This window comes from Dipodomys merriami, unplaced genomic scaffold, assembly GCF_024711535.1.
Source record: "Dipodomys merriami isolate MVZ:Mamm:240054 unplaced genomic scaffold, mDipMer1.0.p SCAF_8, whole genome shotgun sequence".
Lineage (NCBI taxonomy): Eukaryota > Metazoa > Chordata > Mammalia > Rodentia > Heteromyidae > Dipodomys > Dipodomys merriami.
In genome coordinates, this window is record NW_027206401.1 from 25,843,860 (window position 1) to 25,870,544 (window position 26,685).

General features: G+C 35.7%; 1 protein-coding gene across 1 annotated transcript in view; it reads right to left on the bottom strand.

Moving 5' to 3' along the window:
- Lama2 (laminin subunit alpha 2) overlaps nucleotides 1-26,685 on the bottom strand; it is a 565,166-nt gene that overhangs the window by 56,793 nt on the left and 481,688 nt on the right. Inside the window, exons 41-45 of the mRNA XM_070010715.1 lie at nucleotides 22,009-22,111; nucleotides 11,415-11,531; nucleotides 8,966-9,148; nucleotides 8,077-8,082; nucleotides 4,537-4,691 (exon numbers count right to left, since the gene is read on the bottom strand). Of these exons, the coding sequence (XP_069866816.1) occupies nucleotides 4,537-4,691; nucleotides 8,077-8,082; nucleotides 8,966-9,148; nucleotides 11,415-11,531; nucleotides 22,009-22,111 (564 nt within the window). The remainder of the gene's footprint in view (nucleotides 1-4,536; nucleotides 4,692-8,076; nucleotides 8,083-8,965; nucleotides 9,149-11,414; nucleotides 11,532-22,008; nucleotides 22,112-26,685) is intronic.

Below are 26,685 nucleotides of genomic sequence, written 5' to 3' on the forward strand. Positions count from 1 at the left end.
AGTGAACCAAAACTGTCATGAGAGATCTTGCCACTGAGAAAATTTAATGTCCAAAGAGGCTACAAGTGCCACTGATATCTTAAGAGACTCAAAGAGAACAAGAAATCAAGATCTGACTGCAGTTCAGAAGGAGATAGAAATAACAGACTCAGCTATCACTGGTAGGAAATCATAACAGGGCTTGGGCTGTAGTTAAAAGTAAGTGTCTGTACTTTGTTTCATCTTTAGCTCATACATGCTTGATAGGCTTGGTTGTTGGCCATATTGTGCCTAATTTAAGGGGAAATCAATTGTGTTTGTATAAAGAACACAAAGAATACTCCTCAATTTTGGGTTGCAAGATAAAATGAATGAATGCATATGGAATACAGGACTATTTCATTGCAGGACAATTTTCAAGTCTGGGTTTCACACATCTGGGAGAAACAACAAGAGATTGCACGAAAGGGGCTTCCTTAGATGCCAGAGCTCCAGTACTGAGTTCGAAGTGAACTGATGAGGCTCAAAGCGAGAAAACAGCCAAGGAGAATAGTCATTTTTTTTTGGGGGGGGGTCCAGTCGTGGGGCCTGAACTCTGGGCCTGGGCGCTGTCCCTCAGCTCTTCAGCTCAAGGCTAGCGCTCTACCACTTGAGCCACAGCACCACTTCAGGCTTTTTTCTTTTTGCTTATGTGGTGCTGAGGAATCAAACCCAGTGCCTCATGCATGCAAGGCAAGCGCTCTAACTCTGAGCCACCTTCCCAGCCCTGAGAATAGTCATTTTAAAACTAAGGACACAATACTACTATAACTTACATTGATCTACTTTATGATAAATTTGTTTGCTTGTTTGCCTTTTGTTTAAGTTAGGGTCTCAATACAGAGCCCAGGCTGGTCTCTAGCCCAAGAAACTCCTGTCTTAACCTCCTAAGTGCTAAGATTATAGTCATGTGTTACCATGCCTAGCTATACTGTGGAACTTTGCATATCTAAAAATACAATTCTCTGAACAAATGATATTCCAATACTCAATATACCAACAACTAATCCTGTAAAGTGACCTATCATTCAATCCTTATCCACTCATACAGAAATTATCTGACTTTTCTGTTTTCTGTTTTATGGCTTTGAATACCCTCTGAACCTAAAATATTCAGGTAGCTCCAACCATGATCAACCAGTTCATAATTACTAATTTCTCCTTGTAAATACATGGTAAAATTTTAACTTTCTAATTGTCACTGTTATCCAACTTAAAATAGACAAATAAAAATACAGTATCTATACAATTCCTTAAAATGAATGCTAGGATATATTCTTCTTGTAAGAAGGGAGATATTTCTGAAAATTCCATCCTGTTAGGATGTTTTGCCCTATCAATTACTGCATTGTTAATGCTATTCTTCACTTCACCAAGAATTAGGTATTGCTGATGCAGTCATGATATAACATAACTTACTAGTTAATCATCATGAACTACAATGTTATTGAGTATCCTGTTATTATATTACTGACATTTCTCTGAAATTTTCATCTAGAAAACAAACCATTCATTTAGAAGAAGTATATGTAACTCAAGTTCAAAATGGACAAACTAAAAGAAAACTACTTTAATAAAAATGTCTCTAATTTCTTTTTTTAAAAATAAGTTTTTATTGTGAAAATACTGTACAGGGGGTTACAGTTACATGAGCAAGGTAATGAGTACATTTCTTATCAAGCATTGTTGCCTCCTCCTTTGTTTTTCCCCTACCATCTCTTCCCTCCCACCTCCTCAACTACACTCCCTCCTCTAATTTCTTAATTAAGAAATGTCTTTCTTAATTTTAATATCATATATGTGTCATGGTTATATCTAGCATATTACAACAACTATATATTCAAATCTGAAAGTGTAATATTTAGTTAGTACAAAACTCAATCTAAAATTCACTGTTTTAAATTTCTACTGTTCCACAAAAAATTTAAAAAAAACTTTGGTTTAATTTCCACTTGTAAAGGTGAACAAAACTTCCTTAAAATGAGTAGTCACTTTTCCTAGCATTACTTTCTACCTACTTTTCTCCTTGTAGTTTTCCTTTTGAGACATATAAGAATTTTGTCTTTTCATAAATGAGTGGGATGCTCTCACAAATTATTGAATATATGGGAAGATTTTTAGATTTTACACAATGAAGGAATAAAAATATCAAGATTTCCTCAATTGATAACTAAGCCAGAAATTGTGGCTAATTGATTTATAAAAGACTATTATTCTCCTAGAGAACTAGAATCACAAAATTCACACAGAATACAGACCAGTCTCCTCCTCTTTCTCATTTGTTTCCTGTCTCCTCAACCCCTTCCAGATTCATATCTAGAAAACTGCAGCTCAGACTCTACTATATTTCATGCTCAAAAATTTCCAGTTTATCTTACCAATGAGGTTCTTCCCAAGTACAATTTTTGACAAATGACAATCACTGCCTAATTTACTATCTTATAAGTAAGACAAATCTGTTTTTTACTGACCTTTCTAAGTATTTATCAATTGCCCAATTACTCTCAACAAAATTGATGAGCTGATCTTATAACTTCCATCCCTCTCTCTTCCTTGGCTCTAGCCGCTCTATTGTGTCAGAATGGCCTCTCTTGTCCACAGTGTCTGCTACCAAGAACTAATCCATTATGTGGCCTGAACCAAATCCTATCCTTTGGAAAATATTCTGACTCTCCTCGAAGCTATCTTATCCTTTAGAACTTGGATAGCATGCCTTGGAGATCATGTAAAGAAGCATACTCTTCTTCATGATTTTAAATTTGTTTGTACACTGTCTTCTTCCTTCTACCATGTCATAAACTTTGTGAGCACAAGAACTGCTTCATTCTGCTTTTTGAAACTCACAACAGTGTTGAGCAGAAAAGATGTTTTTTTCTACACTATCTCTTAGATAAAATTCCAAACATCGTAACATCTGACTTCTTAGCTTGTGGTGTATATATACAACTATCACCTGTCAGCTACACTACGCAGTTTACATATTATAGGTGAATATGTCTCAGATCCTGTTTTTGCTTCCTGTACTAGCATTGTGGATAACACCATCTTCACTCATCATAATGAAATTTGCTGAGTTCTTTTTCTTTTTCTTTTATTAGTTGTGGGGCTTGAACTCTGGCTTGAACCCTCGGTTCTTCAGCTCAAGACTAGCGCTCTACCACTTGAGCCACAGCGCCACTTCTGGTTTTCTGGAGGTTTATTGGAGATAAGAGTCTCATAGTCTGTCCTGCCCGGACTGGCTTTGAGCCCAGATCCTCAGATCTCAGCCTCCTGAGTAGCTAGGATTACAGGTGTGAACCACTGGCACACGGCTGAGTTCTTTTTCAAGATTGGTCTTGAACTTAAATTTTGGCTTTGTTTAGAAGTCTTAGATATGTATAGGAAGAATAAAAGCACATAATATCACTCAGAAATGATATTCTTGGCCACTACTAAAAACACATAGTAAGAAAAGGGCTTTTGTAGTTTGATATAGTGGCACACACTTGAAATCCCAGCATTTGGAAGGCTGAGGTGGGAGGATCATGAATCAATACTAGTCTATTATATCAAACTTTTCTTATTATCGTAATTCAGAAGTTATTTTAGAAAATAGAGTCTTTGAGATGGAAGACTCAGGTACCTAAATATTTTTGTTAAGAATTACAACATAAAGATTGTCTTTTAAAACTTACTATATCTAAAACAATGCTGGGATGACTTCACATTGACTTTTAATTTTCTTGCCTCATTAGCATGCTGCTTTCTGGAAAGTTCTGTCTCCTAGTATCCTATCTAATTGGGCAAATATAGAGAAAACTGTTGAATCAGATATGTCCTGTTCTTACTTCAAAGTAAAAGGAATGTAGCTATTGCAACAAAAGTAATTTTTATTGTAGTTTGTATTCCATGTATTCGTTTGCATATATAGCATATAAAATAATAACTGTTCTTTGCTATTTTTCATATATACCTTTTTCATTTATTTATGCTACAACTCTACTTGTTGGCTTTTTTGCTTTAATACTGAGCAAGGCATTTTTATGCATGCCTACTTAGCATATAATAACAAGTCTTTCACTTATATTAGCCTATTCAAACAATTGTAAAACATCAGAATTTCTTTACTTTTTATTTTTTTTGGTCGGTCATTCGGCCTGAACTCTGGGCCTGGGCGCTGTCTTTCAGCTCTTCAGCTGTAGACTAGTGCTCTACCACTTGAGCCTCAGCCCCACTTCCAGCTTTTTCTGCTTATGTGGTGCTGAGGAATCGAACCCAAGGCCTCATGCATGCAAGACAAGTGCTCTACCACTGAGCCACCTTCCCAGCAAATATCAGAATTTCTAACTCTAAATAGTAAATGGTGATTTCATACCTATGAAACACCTTTAAATGTTCAAAATATTTATAATTCCCTCCTTCCATCCTACCCTGAAATGCTTCCAGTTCAAGGAAGAGTCAGAGGTCATTCAATGGGGAAATTTGGGAGGAATATAGATTCTGAAAACAAAACAAAAACAAAGACAACCAAACACTTACAGAATTGGCTTGCTTTCGGGCTTGATTGATCAGTTCTTTTATCTCAGAGATATTTTTCTTTAAGTTATCTTCAAGTTCCTTAATAGGTTTGAGTTTATCTATCAGCCGATCAGCTTCTTGTTCTAGATTTTTCACAGTGGTATCTGCATCTGCAACTGCACAGAACAAAACCTACCAGTGCACACTGGGAAATCAGAAATAGCAGCCCAATGCAACTGAACTGTTCCGTTGCTCTCCTGTGACAAAGCAAGCCTGTGACTGCTCATACCTTGTGTGATAGCAAGCGTGAATATTTTAGTCAAGCAGGCCAACAGAGGAGATATTAAAGAAAACTTTTGGCTTTGTGAGGAAGATGAAAATTAGCATTGAAGTTAGCAAATAGAATGAACTTAAATTAGTGCTTAATTTTTAGTTTCAGCACCAAAGCTAACCTTTATGGAACAGAACTTTAGTCATAGTAGTAAGAAAATGAAAAGCATCTTTAAAATGTCACCGAGTCTGTGTGGGCCTGAACTGTATTAAAATAGAGGTGGCACACAAAATTGGTTTCCATTCTTTTCCCCCCACTGTCTGTCTTTGTACATCTTTAACAGAGGAGCTATAAAAATGTGGCTTTAACATTCTGATGTCAAGCAACACGTAGACCGCAGGCCTCTGTAACCTTTAATTAAATCTTTCAAACTGTAGTTCAATTTCATTTTGAAGAATAGTTGATTATCTTGCACTATATAATAGGTACTATATTAAACTGCCATTTTTGTAGGCTAAGAAAAGCTTGAATATTGGTAGTTTCAAAAGACTCAACCATAAAATTATTTGAGGTTATGACTACTCGGTAGTTTTCAGCAAGGGCTATGTGAGGACATACAGCACATGGAAATCCAATTATTCATCCTCTGGGATCTGACAAGACTTATCCAAACTACTCCAGGTATAATCCAGGTGGGTGTGCATTATTAACTTTCTGTCACTGTGACCCTGATGAACAAGATCCTTGCCTGTATTAGACAGAATGGTCTGCTTTCTGACTGGCATTGGGCCACTGAATGAATCCTCAGGACTATATCAAGGTAAACTTTTCTTTTTCATCTAGGTTTTGGTCTTTTTTGTTTTGTTTTTTTTTTTAAGAGCTGTCAGCCAGTCTCAGGACCTTGTACTTGCCAGGCAAGTCCCTACCACTGAAATAATCCCCAACTCTTCCTGTTGGTTTTGAAGTAGGTGCTTTGAACGCATACTCGCATATATGTTGATAATGATGTCTGTAAAGAACAAGGGTCTTTGGTTAACTTTAGAGGTGTTGTTAGCCTGGCCCCAGTGGCTCACTCCTATATCCCTGATACTGAGACTCTTATCTCCAATTAATCAAAAAAGACAGAAGTAGAGCTGTGACTCAAGTGGTAGGATGCTATCTCTGGGGAAAAAGAAGCTAAGGACAGTGCCAGCACCAAAAATAAATTTTTTAAAAAAGTGTTGTTATATCGAGTACTGAGTATTTCCTTCCTGAAGTATAGATTATGTGGGTCAAAGCTCTCATTACATAATGATACAGATAATATATGTTACCCCTTTGTCCGGCATTTGAACGAACTATTTGTCCACTTTACCCTTCCTTATATTCTCCAATGTTAAATTTTGTATTCTACAAATTACTCCATAATTGAGAAAAAAGCTGATTTAGATTTAGGTTCATCAGAAACAGAAAGGCTAATTATGCAAAGACTATTCAAGCTTAGGTAAGTAACAAGTCTTCTTTTTTTTCTAGTTCCCAAATGTTTTCACCAAATGCTTCAAAATTGAATCTGGAGTTTCCTTACCCCACACCCCTCTATTATCTGAAGTACTGTAAGTCATATGGAAATTATCTGCTTGAAGGTTTAAAAAAATCACCGGTGATATTCAGTCTGATGCTTTTTGTACAGTAGTTTGTGAAAATGTTCTCATTTTCTTCCCTAATTATTTGACTCAGTAGATTTAAAAATAACATCTGAAGATAGATTTTTTGATAAGTTAATGCTTTTTGAGAAAATTATCTGTATTTTAAGGCTCTAAATTATATTAGCATAGAGATTTACCAAGTTCTACCTTACATGCTCACTTTTCTCCCTCAACTAGTTATATATTCTTTAGAATTTTGCGCAGCTGTGCTATAGTTTTTAAAATTATACTTGCCAATCATTTCATTTTCAATCTTTAAATTCCTAAATATTTGCCTCTTGGTATTACCAGGTCTTTTTAAATTTACTTCTACCTTATAATTCAGTAATTAGAGTTCTGGTTTTTTTCTTTCTTTGTTATATTTTTATTAAAAAAATTTTTTTTTGCAGTCATGGGGCTTGAACTCAGGGCCTGAGTATAATCCCTGAACTTTTACCACTTTGAGCCACAGCTCCACTTCTGGTTACCTGGTGGTTAATTGGAGATAAGAGTCTCATGCACTTACCTTCTTGGGCTGGTTTGGAACAACAATCCTCAGATCTCAGTATCAGGGATTAGGGATGGTAGGGGTAAAACAAAGGAAGGGGTAACAATGCTCCATAGGAAATTTACTCATTACCTTACTCATGTAATTGTAACCCCTCTGTACAGTATCTTTACAATAAAAATATACATTAAAAAAAGAGCCTTACATACTTTCCTGTCTGGGCTGGCTTCAAACTGCGATCCTCAGATCTCAGCCTCCTGAGTAGCTAGGATTACAGATGTGAGCCACTGGCACCCTGTTCACTGTTGTTTCTTGTTTAGAAGTGTTTATATCAGTGCTTGTATAGTCCTGCAATAATCCATTTTTCACCAAGGAAAGCCTTGGATTTAACATTAGGACTTAGATTTTGATAGTTTGGATTTTATTATTATTATTTTCTAGTTGCTTGTAGTTTTACTTTAGGCTTTCAATGTAAACTGTGACATTCCAGAAAAAATATTTCTATATTTCAATAAGTTGTTCATTTGTTAATACCTAATTTTCCCATGCATTTCCCCTGATATGGAATTTGAAAATAACTCCTGAAAAGGAGCAGAAGATGGTCTTTAGAGAAAAAGAACACTAACAATCTAGTCTTAGTTTATTTTATTCCTAAGTGCAGAGAAGTCATTTGAACTTTGGTGGGGGAATGTGTAATATATATTCTATATATAACATGGAATATCAGGGAGTGATATATATATATATATATATATATATATATATATATATATATATATATATATATATATATATATATAACACACTCCCTGCATTACAGTACAGTTCAACCTGTGAAGGATTTCAGTTTATACTTTTATGTGACTTATAGGCAGATATCTCACCATATTTCATAACATTATTAAAATAGTTTATATTAAGTACATCATCCATGTGCTACCCTTGTATAAGAAAAGAGTACTTATATAAACTAGCATCAATAAGGTGACAGTGTCAAGAACAGCTATGTAAGGTTTAAAGCAGTAGCAAACCACAGTAGCATGCAAAGCTAATGCCCTTGACAATAGCCAGTGAAGCATAAAAGTTACTAAAAGACATGCAAGTAAACATATACATACTGATTTCTGCAGGCAAGTTCATATGGAGATAAAATAAAAAGACATTAGAAAGTTCATGAGGAAATATTTTTTACAACTAATAAAGTAGTGACATGGATAAAACTGTTACTTTTCATAGAGGTTCTTTTTATAATGTACTCTATGTAAATAATTACTATCCAATAAAATACATCATTTAGAGGTCATTCCCACTAAAAGAAGTATTCTTTGTTATGTTCTATTAAGGCATAAAATAGATAAATTTAATTATTGGCTACAGATAATATCCACACATTTACAACATATTCTAACCAATATTACCCCCTCTATTACTCTTTGTTCTCATATACCAATAAATCCACAAAAAGTCAATAAAACTTGATGCAATATATAAAGTATGTCAAGACATGGTCTTTACAAAACTAGATAAAGGCTTTATTCGTTTACTGGAAACATCAACTCATTGAAATCTAAATAAATAAGCTTTCAATGCTAATGTATTTCAAGTTGATAGAGTTTTCACATCTTGTTCTACCTAATAAGATTTCCAGTGAGTGGGATCCTTACACTTTGTGTCACACAACACTGTGATTATAAATGTGTCATTTTCGAAGTACAACTGCATTTTCAATTACAAGAAGAGATTAAAAACTTTTTGTCATCACTATATTAAAAATCTTGCAGTTTGGGAATTCTTGATCTCCTCTTGATTGGATATCCCTGCATAGATAAAAGGACCTGAGCAGAGCTGGCAGACTTGGATGGTCACTCTGGAAGAGACAGACTTTCATTCTTGTACCCAGACTAAGGAGGAGATTTTTTTCCAGCTCTCCTACCATTTGTTCGCTTAGGATACTTTTATAGTGTAAAGAAATAAATGACATCATCACAGTGAAAAAGGAGATCTTACTGTTTCTGGAAGGATCTTTTACAACCGCATTCGTTTTAGCCACGCTGTCTGCTAGTTTATTGTAATTTTGCTTCAGGCCATCAAGGTTCTGGTGGAGCTGTTTAATCTGGGCCAGTACATCTTTTGCTGTGTCGTTGGCTTGTCTGGCTTTGTCCTTAATAGCTTGCAGTTTTGAGGCTGTGTCTGTCAGCAGAAGCAGGTACACGAAACAAAACAAAGGGTCTGAAGTTGGTATTTTAATTCATACTTGTCAAAGTGACTCTGTGGCTGGCTGACCGCAGAGACATATTTGTAAAGGGAAAGGCTCATTCAGTTGTAGCAAATGAAGCAAATTTTTTAGCTAAATTAAATTTTCTCAGGGACCTTTGCTATGAATACCTGATTAGCTTTTAAAACAGCAAAGCAATTATTCTAATATGCACTGTCTAAAGGTAGGTTGTGATTTGCTGCTGAACATATTAAAAGGAGGAATTTATCCATAGCAGTTATAGAACTTCATCAAAATTAGGTTTAAGATTAAATCTGCATTTCTAGAAGGGAAGAAAGAATGTTTCAATTTTAAGATACAGAGACCTTTTTAGGACTGTTAGCCTAGGTGTTCATATATTTTTATTTGATTTTAGCACTAAATTTTTTTCTGTTCTTAACATTCAAGAGTGGACACAAAAATATAAAAAGTTACAAAATAGCTTTTTAGTGTTAAAGAAAAAACATTTAATTTTTAAGATTTCGTATGTTGAATAACTGTGTATAAGTATTCCCCGATTACAATTTTTACATAAAATACATATCCTTTTGTGCTTTGCCTATGAGATTTCTCCTTTAGGAGAATGCCCGGTCTCTGAAGCTAGGGCTTTGGGAGATAATTGGATCACAAGGTCTCTGATTTCATTCCTGGATTAGCCATTAGCAAATTTATAATTTGATGGCGTTATTGGGGAGGTGGTGAAATTAGGAGGTGAAGTATTGTTAGAAGTATGTTATTGGGGTTGTGCCTTTGAAGGGTATTACTTATGCCCACCTATTCATCTCCCCCTCTCTGTTTCCTGCTACCACAAGATGAGCAGGCTCTCTGCCACATTCTCCGGTCACCATAGTGCTCTGGCTCACTATGGGGCCCGTAGCATTGACTGGAGCCCATGGATTGAAACGTCTGAAACTGGATGCTCAAATAAATCTTTTCTTTTTTAAGTTGTTTATGTCAGATGTTTTATGAGAGTAAGGCAAAGTGACTGGTACAATGATACACTGATACGTACGGTTGCATCCTAGTGCATGGAGCTTAGTGGGGCAGATCATAGATGCTAAAGGCAAACTTTGAGGTTCAAATCTCATAAATGCTTAGCTAGACAAGGTCTATAATATCATGTCTGTTTCCCATTTGGAAAATGAAGATAAGAATGCTATCCACCTTGTGGTATTAGTATGAGAAAACATATACTACATAAGCATATGATGTATGTGGTTGCAAATATAGTAACATGCTAATAAAATTCAAAGTAATAACCCTATGTACTTTCAGGAGGCAATACTAATCAATAATCTCAAATAGTTCTAGTAGGTAGAAAGGTACTATATCTATATATATATTAAGATATATAACATATAGCATAACCATATATATATATCTGTATATATATATATATCTCTATATATATATCTATGGTTTGATCACTAGTATTTTTGAAAGCTGGAATAGCTAAGGAATTATTTTTGTGTATGTATGCTACAGTCCTGGGGCTTGAACTCAGGGCCTAGGCTCTGTTCCTGAGTTTTTGTGCTCAAGGCTAGCACTCTACCATGTGAGCTACAGCTCTACTTCTGGCATTTTGCTGATTGATTGAAGGTAAGAGTCCCATGGACTTTCTTGAGCAGGCTGGCTTTGAACTACAGTCCTCAGATCTGGGACTCTTGAATAGCTAGGATTATAGTTGTGAGCCAACAGTGACCAGCAGGAATTAATTTTTACCAAGATTAATATATGGAAATATCAACTGGCTCTCATCTTATTGTGGAAACTATAAACTGATGTGTGAAAGTGCCTTGAGATTTTCTTTTTGAGAACAATTCTGTATGAATTTATTCTTCACCTCTAATGTATGATTTCTTGAACTGAGACTTAGGAATAATAACACAATGTTTATATACTCTATTCTGTAATATTCTCCTGTTGATGCCAGATAATGGCATGATGCTGAATGTGGTATAGTTTCTAATTCTCCAAAAGGAAATTTATAAGAGGGCCATTATCAAATTTCTTGACAAGGGGTTAGAAGCATGGACCAGTGTTGGCCACTGACCCAAAGCATCGAGTACTGAGTTCAAGTTCCAGTCTTGAACAAAAGTATATTTCTTAAAACAAGTGTATTGTTAAAAAATGTTAGAAGTTAACAATATTCTTCAAAAGTTCAGATCATCTGATGCCCTGTGCTGTGACCTGAATGTTTACCATTTGGAATGGCTGATAATTTTCCCATGGTGTCATTCACAGCTCTCAGGAGACCATCATTTCTAATGTCAGCATTATCTAACCGGGTTGTCAAATCATTTAGATGGTTGTCATTTTCTGTGAACAGAAACCAAAAAAAAAAAAAAGACAAATCAAGTTTAATCATCTATGACATTATATTTGGCTGTGTAGTTGCAGGTTATTTTAATATAGAATTAACAGAATTAAAGAGTCAACATCATTCATTTATTGTCATCTACTTATAAATGTTTCTAATCACAATACAGAACACATTCATTGTTTATGAACATGTGACATGTTCAACATTCAATCCATTACATTTTCTTCCTCATATCTGATCTTTGACTAATCTGAATGCTTCCTATAGATTAGAAGCCTTCAAAGAATCAGCCTTTTACTGTGTGTATAATGATATCTTCTTTACATCATGGCTATCAATTTTATTTACATTAAAATATTTGTAGTAATAAAATGGATAACTGGATTGCTTTCCAAAGTCTTATTTGTGGTGGTTTAGCAACATCTCTTTTCTCAGTAAATAACATTTTATTAATATTCATTTGAAGCAAAAATGAAAATCCAAGGAAAAGAACAAAACATCTATGATAAATTGTCATTTTTCATAGAGAACACAGTATTTTTATAAATTGCTTCAAATAGACTTTATGAAGTTTTTTCTTTCTACTTTAATGTGCCTTATTTAACATTCAAAAATATTATTTAAAAGTGATCGCTTAATATTAAAAGTATGGAGCTCCAAGTTGATTTTCAAAATTCTGTAAACTACAAGCTAGGCTAGTTTATAGTGTAGGGATAACTAGCAAGTATGGATTTTTGAGTTTAACAATATTATAAAATCTATGAAATCATTTGGGAAAGAAAAAAGATTCAACTCATTAATAATAAAAAGTGTAAGTTTAAAAGGTTATTTAGCAATGTCTCAAACCACTATGTATCTTAAGATTGTATGCAGTTAATTACCTATCTTCTTTTTTACACATAATTTAGTAGCAAACAGTGGAAACAAAAGACATAATTCACAAAAACCTATGCTTTCCCCAATATCATCTTCTTCTGAAGAGTGAATAAAGCAGAGTATATTTTGAATATATGCTTCCTTTTCTTTTTCTTTTCCTTTTCTTTTTTGATGGTTGTTAGGGTTGAACTCAGAGACTTACTCTTAATAGGCAAACACTCTTATCATTTGAACCACATCTCCAGCCATTTGTGCTTTTTAGCTATTTTATTATACATGTGTGTGTTTTTTCTAGGAGTTGATATTCAAAAGTTAAATCTTGATTTGAGGACTGTGTTTTGGTTCTTAGCAACTGAAATTTCCAAAAATAAGCAAACGTGATTAGCAAGGACAAAGCAAAACATCTGTGAAATTATGGTTTTACAAAATTGCAGCAGACTGACTGTGAACTATAATCCTCCTACCCACACCTCTTGCATAGTGAGGATTACAGATTTATACTTCCTGAGATATGGCCTTGGAGATAGGGTCTTGTAAACTGTTTTGGCTAGCTGTCCTTGAAATTCTATCTCTACTTTTCATGTATCTGATATTAAAGGCATAAACCACCACATTCAGCTGCATTAATATATTCTTTTTTTCTTTTTTCATAACTACGATCTTAATTGCTTATAATGCCATAATATTGATTTCCTTGGAAGATGCATGCTAATGGCTTAAATTAATTCTAGGGAACAAAAAGTATAAATAAAAGTCTTCAAGTGAAAAGGTACACTGAAAAGAATGAAGAAAGAGATCATGTCCTAGCTGCTCCTGGACAGGATTGGCTAGCATTGAGCAATATGATGGCCAGCAGCCATCATATTACAGGGATACTACAATAACCATGATGTCAAAACCATGGCTGAATTTAGCAGGCAATTGGTGCAGTCAAGCTCCCTCATCTCTACTTGCATCATCAATTGTTTTCTCTCTTATTTTTTCTCCCTTTTTTGTTTATAAACTTGGTCACAGTTAAAGACCTTAAGGGAGAGCATGTAAGCATTGTCCATGCAAAATGCTCTATTTTTTGAGGATAATGGATAAGACATAGGGATAGGAAGCATTCAATAAGGTAAATAAGAATAATCAATAACAAGTTTATGTAAAACGTTATACATTATCATAATTATACAGCTGCAAGGCAAAGAAATAGCAAATGATTTCTCATCTATGAGGCTGGGAAAGGTCAACTATCTGAGAATACTAGATGTTCACAAAAGTGATGGTGGATGGGAAAATTGATGCTCTTTTTCAAGAGCAGTTTAATAAATATATTACAATTTTAAACAGATAGGTACTTGGCCTGACAATTCTACTTCTAGAATTCTATCTTATTATATACTTGTAAAAGGACATTGCCAGTGTCCTGGTACCCACTTGTAATCCCAGCACTCAATAGGTGGAAGAAAGAAGCTCACAACAACCTGTAGGCCAGCCTGGGCTACATAGTAAAATCTTATCTCAAGAATATATTAAAATGTTTATATATTATACATATAATATATAATTTAGTATATACATTAGTTCCTTATTTGTCATAGAAAATTAACGTAATACATAATACAATATTAGAGTACTTTGATCGATATTCAGGAGATCAAGATCGATGAGAAGTAACACAATTGTTATCTTGAGCCCATAAATTTTGGGATGGTTTATTATGTAGTGGTAGTGATAGAACAGATCACCTAAGCACTCATCTTTCTCTCAGTTCAACACATTGTGGGATCTCTTCACACTGTACATCTACTCAGTCACTGTTACTTACCATTGTATTAGAGGAGAATAACCTGAATAACACTGTTCATAGGAAATACGCTTTTAAATCAAGATCTCAAGTCATCTCAAGCTTGTGCCTTTTCTCTGAGAAAAAGCCTAGGTGATACTCATTGTTTAATACTACTGGGGACTCAGAACCAATTGCTTAAGCTAACATATCTTGTTCTTCCTCTAAGTGAAAGAAGCCCTAGGAATTCCAAATGTAAAGTTGTACATTTTGATTCTTCAAGCAATTACTTTACTAAAAATTTAACCCTCTACAAGAACAAAATTCAATAAATGCAAACTCTATTAAAATATATATGGAATGTCCATGTAATAGTATATGTGATATATCCTTTAGCAAGAAGTAGATGTGTAGGTATGGGTTTAAAATAATCCTCAAGACCTTCCCATGAAAATAAGCAAGGCACATCATATGTAATGACATATGTACAAATATTTGACAGGGTGGTGTTTGGAAACTAGGTTGGAAGAACATATCTAAAATCCTTGACTGCACTCAACAATGGGTAGAAACCAAGAAAGTGGAATTACAAAATGGTATTCTAAGATCTCTCTCATTTTATACCTACTTTTACTAGTCAAATTGTTTTCTCTACACTTGTACTTCTTTTGTCTAGAAATAAAGTATTGAGGCACTGGGGAAGAGTGACATTTGCCATCTTGTGTTGTTTGCCCGCACTAGGACCATGATTTTTATTACTTTCTTGGTACCCAGAGCAGACAGGTCAGGCCAGAATATATTCCTGTGAACAGAGCCAGAACTGTTTTGATTGGAGGGTGTATATCAGGTTCATTAGAGGAGCAGTGAAAAATAATCCTTGTCTTTATTGACCTTCATCTGCAAAGAGGCACATAGGCAAAGAAAGACAGAGGATTCTTGCACTATCTTTGTTCACAGTGAGAGTGTGTAATGGACATATTAATTAAAGACCAATTCATTTCATGTAAAAGTATTTATAGGCGGCCCTATTAAACTAGGGCTATGCTATGTATAATCATGGTTATACTACAGATTAAACCAAAGTAAAGCACCTAATCTTGTTAAAGGTGTCTGCTTTTAAGCAAATCGAAGAAACAATATTACTGAAAAAAATGAGACACAAAGGAATCCAGCAAAGTATAAATCTAAACTATCAATATGTTCATTTCAGTCACTAATATACTTTCTATTCTAGTCCATCAAAACAATCCTTCTAAGTAACTGAGTTCTTTTGCCTGTTAAGCATAACTCATCTTTATTTTAATACTTCTTCTATTTTCCCTATGGGTGTTAAAATTGAAATCATTGAAGAGGTTACCCCATGTAGACTTTGTGAAATACAGCTATGTGGCAATGGTGGTGAGATGTATGCGTTGCTTAAGAATGATCTTCAAAAATTAGTGCAATAAAACTCTAGATATTTCCCTTATTAGCTCTAGATTGGATTTTATTTTTTTAAACAATGAAGTATTCTGGCAAGCAAGATATTCATATACAATGAAAGAATCATTAATTTAAAGAACATCATCTGGATTATACCATTTTATGCATTCTAACAGCAAATACTGACTTAAACATCAGGCCAATTATCAGAAGAGAGGGTGAGCTGAAGAATATTTTGACTGTTGTCTTTCCAATTTTACAGCAATATTATTTTGTGGCAGTCCTGAGGCTTGTACTCATATCCTAGGCATTTTCCCTGCGCTTTAGTGGTCATGGCTAGTGCTCTATCAGTTGAACCACTGCTATACTTCCACTTTTTTCATGGCTAGTTGGAGATTAGAGTCTCATAGACTTTCCTGCTAGGGTTGTCTTCAAACCGTGGTCCTCAGTTCTCAGTCTCCTGAGTAGCCAGGATTACAGGCATGAGGCATTGGCACCTAGCTACAGGAATAATTTTGATACTCTCTTTTCTGTACTAGAAACTTTAAATGTGAACACACAAAAGTAAGATAAACACACACTGGCTTTTCTAATTTTTGTTTTTCAACTATTTTACACTAATTTATTTTATACTAATTTATTTTTAATTTTTCTTCCTTTTCATTGGATATTTATTCTTTGAATAGTTTCTTGAATATTTTATGTCCAGTCTACATCATTTGTACCATGGGCAGATATAGGTTAGTAGCAATGCATATAAGAACTGATGCTTGGGAAAGGGAAATCTCAGAAAACTATAGCAAGTTCATTGTAGCACTAGTCACCATAGCCTAAGTATGGAAGCAGACTAGATGTCTCTCAAGGGACACATGGATCTAGAAACTGTGGCACAAATACACAATGAATTTTACTCATCCACTAGAAAGAATGATATTGTACCACTTGTAAAGACACGAAGAGACCTGGAAAAAATTTTGCCAAGAAAGTAACTCAGGCCCAGAGAAACAAAGGACATGTTTCCCATCTAATATAGAAGCTAAATTTAGCTGATAATTTTTTTAATTTTTGTTTTAAATTTTTGTCAGTCGTGAGGCCTTAACTCTGGGCCTGGGTGCTGTCCCTCAGCTCTTCAGCTCAAGGCTAGCGCTCTACCACTTGAGCCTCAGCCCCACTTCCAGCTTTTTCTGCTTATGTGGTGCTGAGGAATAGAACCGAGGGCCTCATGAATGCAAGGCAAGCACTCTACCACTGAGCCACCTTCCCAGCCCCTAGCTTATAATTTTTATAAGTAAATATGTGGAGTAGTATGCAAGTATACACAAATGTACTAAATGAAATATGGTAGATTCAAGGGAGAATTCACATAGTGAAATTCCTTTGGGTAGAGGAGGGATGGGTGAGATTGTTGGAAAGAGTGACAACAATCAAGATGACTTGCATTCATAAACTGGCCAAATGGCAATGCCCTTTTTAACTATTAAAGATAATTTTTAAAAACCTAAATAAATAAAAGAAAAACTACTCATGCCTGTAATCCTAACTACTCAGGAGGCTGAGATCTGAGGATCGCAGTTCAAAGCCAGCCTGAAAGTCTGTGAGACTCTTATCCAATTAACCACCAGAAAACTGAAAGTGGTGCTGTGGCTGCCAGTGGTATTGCACTAGCTTTGAGCAAAAGGAGCTCAGGGACAGCACCCAGACCCTGAGTTCAAGGCCTATGATCAAAAACAAACAAAAAGAATAAAAACCTGTAGCTAGGTATAAAATCTAGAAAAGTAACTATTCTAACAATGGCTAGAGATGAAAAGAATATGACATCTTTTGTACCTGAAGGTAAGATGTACAGAAAGTTGTATGTGGACTACATTGTTATTTATTGATATTTCAAAGGAACTCGAACCTGATTCTTTACCTATAATTTTTGGGAGATCAAGGAAAAGGCCCAATGTGTAATCCTTAGCTATATCTTTAGGGTTTCTACCACTTACTTTTTGATTTAAAAATAAAACACCCAATAGCAATAGCCACATCTATCTTCTCTCTGAACGTAACATCCACCAAACCTCAAAGGAACAACACATGTGTTTTGGCTCTGATCCTCTTTCTCCCCATTTCATTTTTATCCTCACTTATTAGAAAGGTATATGAGTTTTGAAAAGACAGGGATCAAAAAGTAAGAGGATGGGAGTTGTGGCTCAGGTGACAGGGCTCTAGGTATCATCCCCAGTACAGCAAAATAGATAAAACAAACAAAAACAAATAAAGGCAGGAATTAGCATGTTCTTTTGTACTGAAAACATATATTACAGTTCAATGCAGTTAAAATAAAACTGATGCTGAACTATGTTATGGAAGATCTCAATAACTGCTCCACACAATTGCTTTGATCATTAAAGATTCCTTCTGAAAAGTAATATTTATTAAAAAGTAATATGTATGCTTCAATAGAATCATTATTGGACTTAGAGTTGGAAGGTCTGGGCTTAAATGTCATCTCTGTCCCTATGTGTCTGTCCTTCATATAACTGCCAAAAGAAATAAATTAGAGGGTGTATGAGTAAGTACTGGATTTACCCGAAGCACTGAATAAAAGGTGATGCATTTATATTGATTTTTGCTCTAAGTTATTTGACCAGTTTTTAGTAATGTAAATAAATCTATGACTTTATTTAAGCAGCTTGCTCAAGATGCTTATTTTGCTTATATTTACCAGATCTATGTAATAGATCACTTATGTGGTTAAATATCAAGGCAATTTTCATGAACTTTAGTGGAAATGTTCAGTTTAATGGCTAACTCCATCTAGTTAAGTTTATTGAATGTAGTTTTTACTTTTTTATTCATATAAATAGGTCATAAATAAGTACCTTGACAGAATTCTCCAGCCACCAGGGTGAGTTCACAGAACTGCTCTTACATTATGAATATCTGGTGAAATGTTTAACTCTGATAAACTGAAAGAAAGGTGTCATAGAATCCCAATTTCTGATTTTAAAGAAAGAAGCGCAGATGAGTGTTGAGCTCAGATCTCATTTCCTCTGCAGACCTTTCACTAAGAGGACATGGAGGAACTTTGAAGGTATGATTCTCATGCTGGGTTGGGATGTGAGAGAGTAGGTCTTCACTTTTAGGGAATATTCCCTGCATCTTAGCCATTATATTGCCACTTTGTTTTTGACCTCCTAACATGAGCAAATTCTGTATTAATTTTTTAGGCTTTCACTGTTTATTCCAAAGGAGCAGTCAATTTTGCATTAGGGATGAATATTTTTTTGTTTTCAGTTTTGTTCAGAAATACACTGCTGCATTATCCTCAGGTTTGGAAATAGATCTTTATATTACACATGAAATCTTATATATTTTTCCTTAGTTATAAATATTGTCATTTGTCTTGGTCTAAGGCAAACACTAGGACTAAAATTAGGGAAGTAAAGAAAATTGCAGATACTCCCTACCAGTTAAGATCTACAACTTCAGGGCCAGTATTCCCAGACATCTTATACACCATTCATGACTTTGTCCCTTGCCTGCATGTATTTCACAACAACCTCAGCTGACTATTTTATTGACAAAACTTCTTTTTCCTCTGTAAAGCAGTACTAATTCACCTGGTGGCATTAATTCACTCTCCAACTCTTTCAATCATCAGTTTTGTCCCAGGCCTCAGATCTATCAATGAGATAATATTTCTCTTCATAGACTATTCAGTCAGCACAATGTAGATTGCCTTCAAAACTCAAACACGCACTAGGGCACATTTACTTTTAACAGATGTATATTCAAAAATTAAAAAGCCAAACAAATGGCTCCTGGCAAGTTCAGTCTCCTGCCAGGCAAGGACAGCATAAAAATGGCAGAGAGCAGCAGTAAGTCATTCATGACTACAGCTCAGGAACTGACTGAGTTGTAGAACTAAACCAGGCAACAAATTAGAAATATGGAAGGACGCTGGCCCCGCCATTTTTATTCCTTCTAACTCCAGGCACCACAGCGAGAGAAATGACTAAATCTCTATTTTAATAGCTGCTGTCAAGAGTTTTGCTCTGTAGGGTTTATTTCAGCAGTTCTCGGTGGTAATATATGGCATTTTCCTGATTAACAGCCATTTTATAACCTGTGTAATTGGCCACAAATCAGGGAGATGTCATAATGTAGCAAGAAAACATTCCCATCTCCGTCATGGCAATGGCTTGGTTTTCTGGAAGAGTTATTGCTTGAGTAGTTTGTGGGTTTTCATTACTTTAAATAATGTACTACCTGCAGTGCAAAGAAAAGATATTTAAACTAATGAACATCTCTGCCTGCTAACCTTTTCTTCCACCCTTGTTCCTGGATTCCTCAGATTTTTTTTTGGCAAATGCTAAAAATGGAATTTTTATAACAGACATTCTGGAGGGAAGAGAGGCCAAGAAAAGTTTGGAAGTAGAATGAGGTGTGGAAGTCACTCAGTGCAGGTGTGAAACTTAAAGGCAAACACACAGAAACTTACCAGTCAAAATGCAATTGTTTGTTGTACTAGAGATTGAACCCAGGGCTTTGAACATTTGCACATGCTAGGCAAGTATGTTGCCTTTTGAGTCACGCCACCCGCCCCCAGCACAATAGAAATATTTTAATGCATTGTTTTAAATGAGAGAGAGAGAGAGAGAGAGAGAGAGAGAGAGAGAGAGAGAGAGAGAGAGAGAGAGAGAGAGAGAGAGAGAGAGAGAGAGAGAGAGAGAGAGAGAAGAGGATCATAGTGACAGGACTGGGTGAAAAAATCTAGAGATCTTACATCAAAGAACAAGTGTTGTATTGTGCTATGTGCCCTCTAATGCTAGGAATGTGAGAAGCCTATGTAGAAGATCATGATCTAAGCCTGGATTGGACAAAAGATCTGAGACACTACCTGCAAAGTCACTAGGGCATAAAGGCTAGGGCTTGGCTGAAATGATAGAGTGCTTGCTTCCAAAGGTAAGGCCCTGAATTCTAACTACACGCTGCTCCAAAAATGCCCCCTTCCAATAAAAAAAAAAAGTGGTCTGTGAAGGTATGTACCTCTACGCATCAACTACACAGAAGGCTGAAGTAGGAGCTATCACCCACACAGAATTATGCAGGTAGGGAGTTTTCTTTCATTTGTGGTACAAAACCCAAAGCATCTTACTATCCAAGTGCTATCTACTCTACAGACAGTTTTCGGCATTCCATTTTATCCACTATCAGAGACCAAGTTATGACAGTTAAAGTGTATAAAATATAAATTCGTTTTAAATCTTGTTTTCTTTTTTAGAGTAAAGCCAATGCCAATGCTTTTCTTTAAACACATAATAATTTCCCAATTTGAATTAGTCAATATGGTGTACACAACAAGTTCAAAGTTAAAAAAGAAAATCCTGTCTTTCTTGAAATGTATAGCTGTAGTACTTTGATAAATCTATGGGAAAGTCTAGTGTAGGAGGGAGGCAAGGTTGTTAGTTTCCTGGAGAAGGTATTATCTCAGCTAAATCTTCCTTTCCCTCTTTCTCTCTCTCCCTCTCTTTCTCTCTCTCAATAGAATCTTGCTACATAGCTCTGACCAGCCTTGAATTTCAAACCACAGTCTCCTGCCTCAGTCTTCCAAGTGCTGGCAGGCTATATCTTGAAGCTCTGGTGGAAGGCAGGTAGACAAGATTTGGTGGATGAGGCATTCTAAGGAGAAGAAACAACACTGTGAACACAGTGACTCTTGGAAAGGGAGCATATTTGGAGGACTGATGGCTATTTTAAGTAGATTAGGGAAGTGAATGCAAACCCACTGACAAGGGATTGGACTATACAGAAAAACAAGACACAACTCAAGTGAGAGACAGGTAATCCTTCAACGAAGTAATATCATTGCTGATATTGAGAACAGCAATGTTGATGAACATAGTATTAGCACAAAACATAATATGCCAGGGTAGATACTTTATTCACTTTGATATTTTAAAATCAGGAATGGAAATCCATGAAAAGGTGCACTTAAAATGTTGAAAATGGTCTAGAATCCATGACCAAAAGTAAAAGCTTCACAGGGACGATAATGCCACATTTGCCTAATTTAGCTAGAGTCTTTTGTGAAACCACAAGCAAGTAGAATTTAGTACCTTACAAATTTATACTACCAAAGATTGCTAATCTTTAGACATAAGTGAAAGAATGTTGTAGAGATGAGATTAAATTTTTGAAATGTGAATATTAGGTTAAATTTATTAAGTGAGAAAATAAAATGGGAAGATAAAGCATTACAGAACTCACCAGAAGTTTCCTTAACTTATATCCAGATTACAGAATGATTATGAGAGATATGCCAAAACAATTTGATTTTTAATGGTATGTTAGAATAATCTCCTTCCCCCATTACAATGCAATTGACTTGAATAGATTCAAAAGTTTTGCCTACTAACCTTTTAGGTCATTTGCTAACTTCTTGGCCTCATTAAGAATCTTGAAGCTTTTTTGAAGAGAGCCTTTGGCATCTTCCTTTAGTAAGCCCTGAGGACTCGTTGCCTGTGGACAGAAAAGGAGGAGTCAGGTCTCTACAACCATATCCTAATGGAATAGAGACATCTGGAAGACTGTTGGAACTCAGAGTTAACTGCCTCATTATAGATTTAAAATTGTAAATTATCAGTACAAATTTAGTACTCAAAGTCTGCTTATCAGGAGATGGGAAGGTTGAGACCAGAATGATAGAATTATAATGTAAAAGCAACAGTTACAGAGAGTGGGGATGGCTAGGTCGTTGGTATTTTAGCCATGAAAAGGAGAAATTAGAACATGATACTGAAATGAAGAGATAACATGCCTCAAAACATGATGGTGGGCAACGTGCTCAGAAGTCAAGCAGATTAAGAACTCAAAGCATCACTAATTTTTTATTGTAAAAATATTATACAGAGGGGTTACAGTTACATGAGTAAGGTATGGAGTACATTTCCTATCGAGCATTGTTACCCCCTCCTTTGTTTTTCCCCTACCATCCCTTCCCTCCCCACTTCCCCAACTCCTCCCTCCCCAACCCCGAAGTTGTAAAGTTGGTTTTCAACATGGTGTATTCTACATCTCATTGTTACAATGGGTCAATCTGTTTTCTTGTTTCAGCATTTTGTTATTTTCCTTCCCCTCTCTAAATTAGAAAAATGTACATACAAAATGCAGGGCACTGGAATCTAATACACAAGGGTTATACAATAGGGGAAAGAACATAGAAAAGAAACAAAAAAAAAATCACATAGCACATTAAAAAATCACATAGTACATTAAAAACAACAGCAACGAAGAAAAACCCTCTGTCTCCATATCTTGGGGTTCATTTCGCTTAACATCATCTTATGTGGTCATATGTACATAGCTTTTGACCTTTTCTACATATCTGGTAAGATTATCCTAGATTTATACTAGTTATTGCAAATAAGGGAAACCATGGGACCTATGTTTCTTTGGGCCTGGCAATCACTAATTTTTATAGCAATGTACATCTCATCCAACTTGATATATTCCCTTGGTATTAAAACAGAAAAATATTACTCTCTTTGTGTGTGTGTGTGTGTGTGTGTGTGTGTGTGTGTGTGTGTGTGTGTGTGTGTGTGTGTGTATGTGCACGTGCGTACATGCACATGTGCCTGAATATTGTTCCTCAACTTTTGTGCTCAAGGATAGTGCTCTACCACTTTGAGCCACAGCTCCATTTCTAGCTTATTGGTAGTTAACTAGAGTTAAGAATTTTACAGATATTCCTGCCTGGGCTAGCTTTGAACCATCACCTTCAGATAGCCTCCTGAATAGCTAGGATTACAAATGTGTGCCACTAGTACCCAGAACTGCTCTCTTTTCAAATGAATCTCAAAGCACCAACACACAGACTTCTAAATGACAGTCTCATAGCCACAATCATCTCCAGCAAAGATGAATTTGTGAGGCTTAGATTAATAGAGGTGACACAGAGATAATAGAAGGGGAAAAGGATCATTTAACTTGGCTGTCTAGTTATCCATTTTAATAGTGTTTGCTCCCTAGCAATCATTACATAATGCATATATACCAACAGATAAATCAAATAGAGTCTTATGTGTAAATTTTAAATTGGAAAAGCATTTCAGGGTGCAAGTGAGCTGGTGAATGGTAATGCATATTGCTGAAGTTATAAATCTGAGCTTGGTTTAATCCCAGACATGACATTCTTCAAAGACATCTGCCATGCCTACTAACATTGTGCTAATCAGTCATGTCATCTGAGCATTAAGCTAGAAAAGATTACAGAACCTGGTGCTTCCATGATGCAATTTATTTTAATGTATTACTCCAACTTTGTATGTATGTGTATGTGGTACTGGGCACAGATTCTCTGACATGCTAGGCAAGTACTCTACCATACCATTGATGTATATCCCAGCTTCTTTTTTTATATTCTATTTCTCATAAGAGGAATTGACTTTAGATAACTTTATGATATCAACAAAAAGACTTATTAGAAACATTGGCATAAGGTCATATACCCATATATATGGTATCTTACACCTGATCTAGAGGACTGTGGTTCAGAATTGTAGTTTCAATCTATTGCATTTCCAAAATCAGCAAAAAAGCAGAGATGGAGGCATGGCTCAAATGGTAGAGCTCTTATTTAACAAGTAAGAACCTGAGTTCAGCTCCAGGAATGCCAACAATCAGAGAGAGAGAGAGAAAGAGGGAGAGAGAGAGAGAGAGAGAGAGAGAGAGAGAGAGGAAGGAAGGAAGGAAGGAAGGGAGGGAGGGAGGGAGGAAAAGAAAGATATCTGCATAAGTAGAAAGATATGGAGCATAGTTTTTTTACAAAAGACTACCTTGGAAAATCATTCTATGAAAAATTGACAGTGTTTTATGAGGAAAACAAGAATTCTTGGACTCACGTTTTATCTGAGAATGAGTACAGTTAGTCCTCATTTGTCCTAGTTAGTGTCATTTATCTTAGAAAAAAAGGTTAGTATAAAAATGAATGGCATACAGGGGCTGGGAAGGTGGCTCAGTGGTAGAGCGCTTGCCTTGCATGCATAAGGCCCTGGGTTCGATTCCTCATCACCACATAAGCAGAAAAAAAAAAAGCCAGAAGTGGCGCTGTGGCTCAAGTAGAGAGCGCTAGCCTTGAGCTGAAGAGCTGAGGGACAGCGCCCAGGCTGAGTTCAGGCCCATGGCCAGACCCAAAATAAAAAAAATGAATGGCATACAAAGCAACAAAGAAATAATCTTATAAATGTGTTAGAAACAATCACATAAAAGAAAAAAAAATTTGAATACATATTGGTGCGGGGGGGGGGGGAGCGGGGAGGATTGGGTGGGAGGGCAAGGGGGAAGATAGGATGGGAAGGGGAAACAAAGGAGGAGGCAACAATGCTTGATAAGAAATGTACTCATTATCTTGCCCATGTAATTGTAACCCCTCTGTACAGTATTTTCACAATAAAAAAAAAACTTTAAAAAAATGAATGGCATACCACCCAGTGTGTTTACATGTAGATGTGTAGGCACATTCTAGCTACCACGAATGAGGGAAACCATGCAACCTGCATTTCTCTGAGTTTGGCTTACTTCACTTAATATAATTTTTTTCCGAGTCTTTCCATTTCCTTAAGAATAGTATAATATTCTTCTGAACGAAGAGTAGAATTCCATTGTGTATAAATACCACATTTTCTGGATCCATTTGTCCAGAGGGACATCTGTGCTGATTCTGTATCTTGGCTATGGTACTGGGAGGTAAGCAAGTGATTACAAATGAATTAACTAAAAGGTACCAGACCCTATGGAAAGCTCAAATAGTATAATTCTTTAGAAAGACCAAGTCAAAGTCTAACAAAATACGTATCAGGAAATGAGTAATTGCAGGAGGGGATGGGGGGTGGCTGAGGGGAGAGGGGCTGAAGAATGAAAGGGGAAGGGGAGAGAATGCAGGCAAGAATTCATTGCATATACCACAGACTGGAGAAAAATAAGGGAAGGAGAGAGTTGAAGGGGGTGGAAGATAGTGAAGGGATGGCACGGATCAAGATGCAGTGCATACATGAGCTGCTTTCTTAAATGGCAAAAAAACAATATATAACCTAAAAATTAAGAAAAAATGGAGGAAGGGGTGGGATGGGAGGCGGGGGTGTGAATGTTGAAAGAGGTGACACTGATCAAGGCTCACTATATTCATAAACTACTTTGGTGAATGGCAACCCCTTTGTACAACTACTTAAAGATAATAAACATATTTAAGAATGGCATAAAGTTAAGACATTTTACTGAAAAAGTAAGTCCAAGTTTCCAAGTTACATTCTGTATTTGGTTCAGTTCATACACATTTGTTCCCTTGCTTATACATTTTATGAATGAAATGAATTTGATAGGAAATTGGAAAGAAGAGGTAAAGATTAGATATGCACAGAGTGACATAGAGTGAATGTGAACCATCTGTTTGGGCAGTGCAGAAAAAATAAAAGGAGAAAGGAGAAGTTTCAAGGCTTACAAATGTGAGACAGTTTGGAGAGTGTAGTTCTTCCTAGATGCTGATACTGGTGTAGTAAAATAATTAGAATTGATCATTCAAAATGGCAGCCCTGAATCATCAAGATAATATGGGTCACTTAGATAAAACTTAAAAAAAATAACAGTTTTATCTATAGCTTCAGAGTGTTTTCATAACAGCACAACCTGGGTCACAATTAAAAGAATCCATCATCTTAAAGCTAATTGTGCATATAAAAATGCAAGAAGAGTATTAAAGGTGGGAGAGTGTTGACTTGCTGTGCAATAGAAAATTAAAGAAAATGGATGGGAGGGAGAGGAAAGAAGGACCAGCTAACATGGAAAGAAGTTTAAGTGTGAGCCATGGATATTGTTGACGGGTTTTGATCAGTCATGACCACTACTTATTTACTTTTACTTCTAAATACCTGTCAGAAGTTATTGAGATAATTGGCACTAACTGCACATCCTTAGCATTCTTAATTTGAAGTTTGAACATATGTCTAGCCATAAAACCACCACAACAAAGTAGAGCGTACACACCATTTCCTTTTAATCATTCATCTCCAGATGGAAACATCTTATTTTCACAAGTTTTC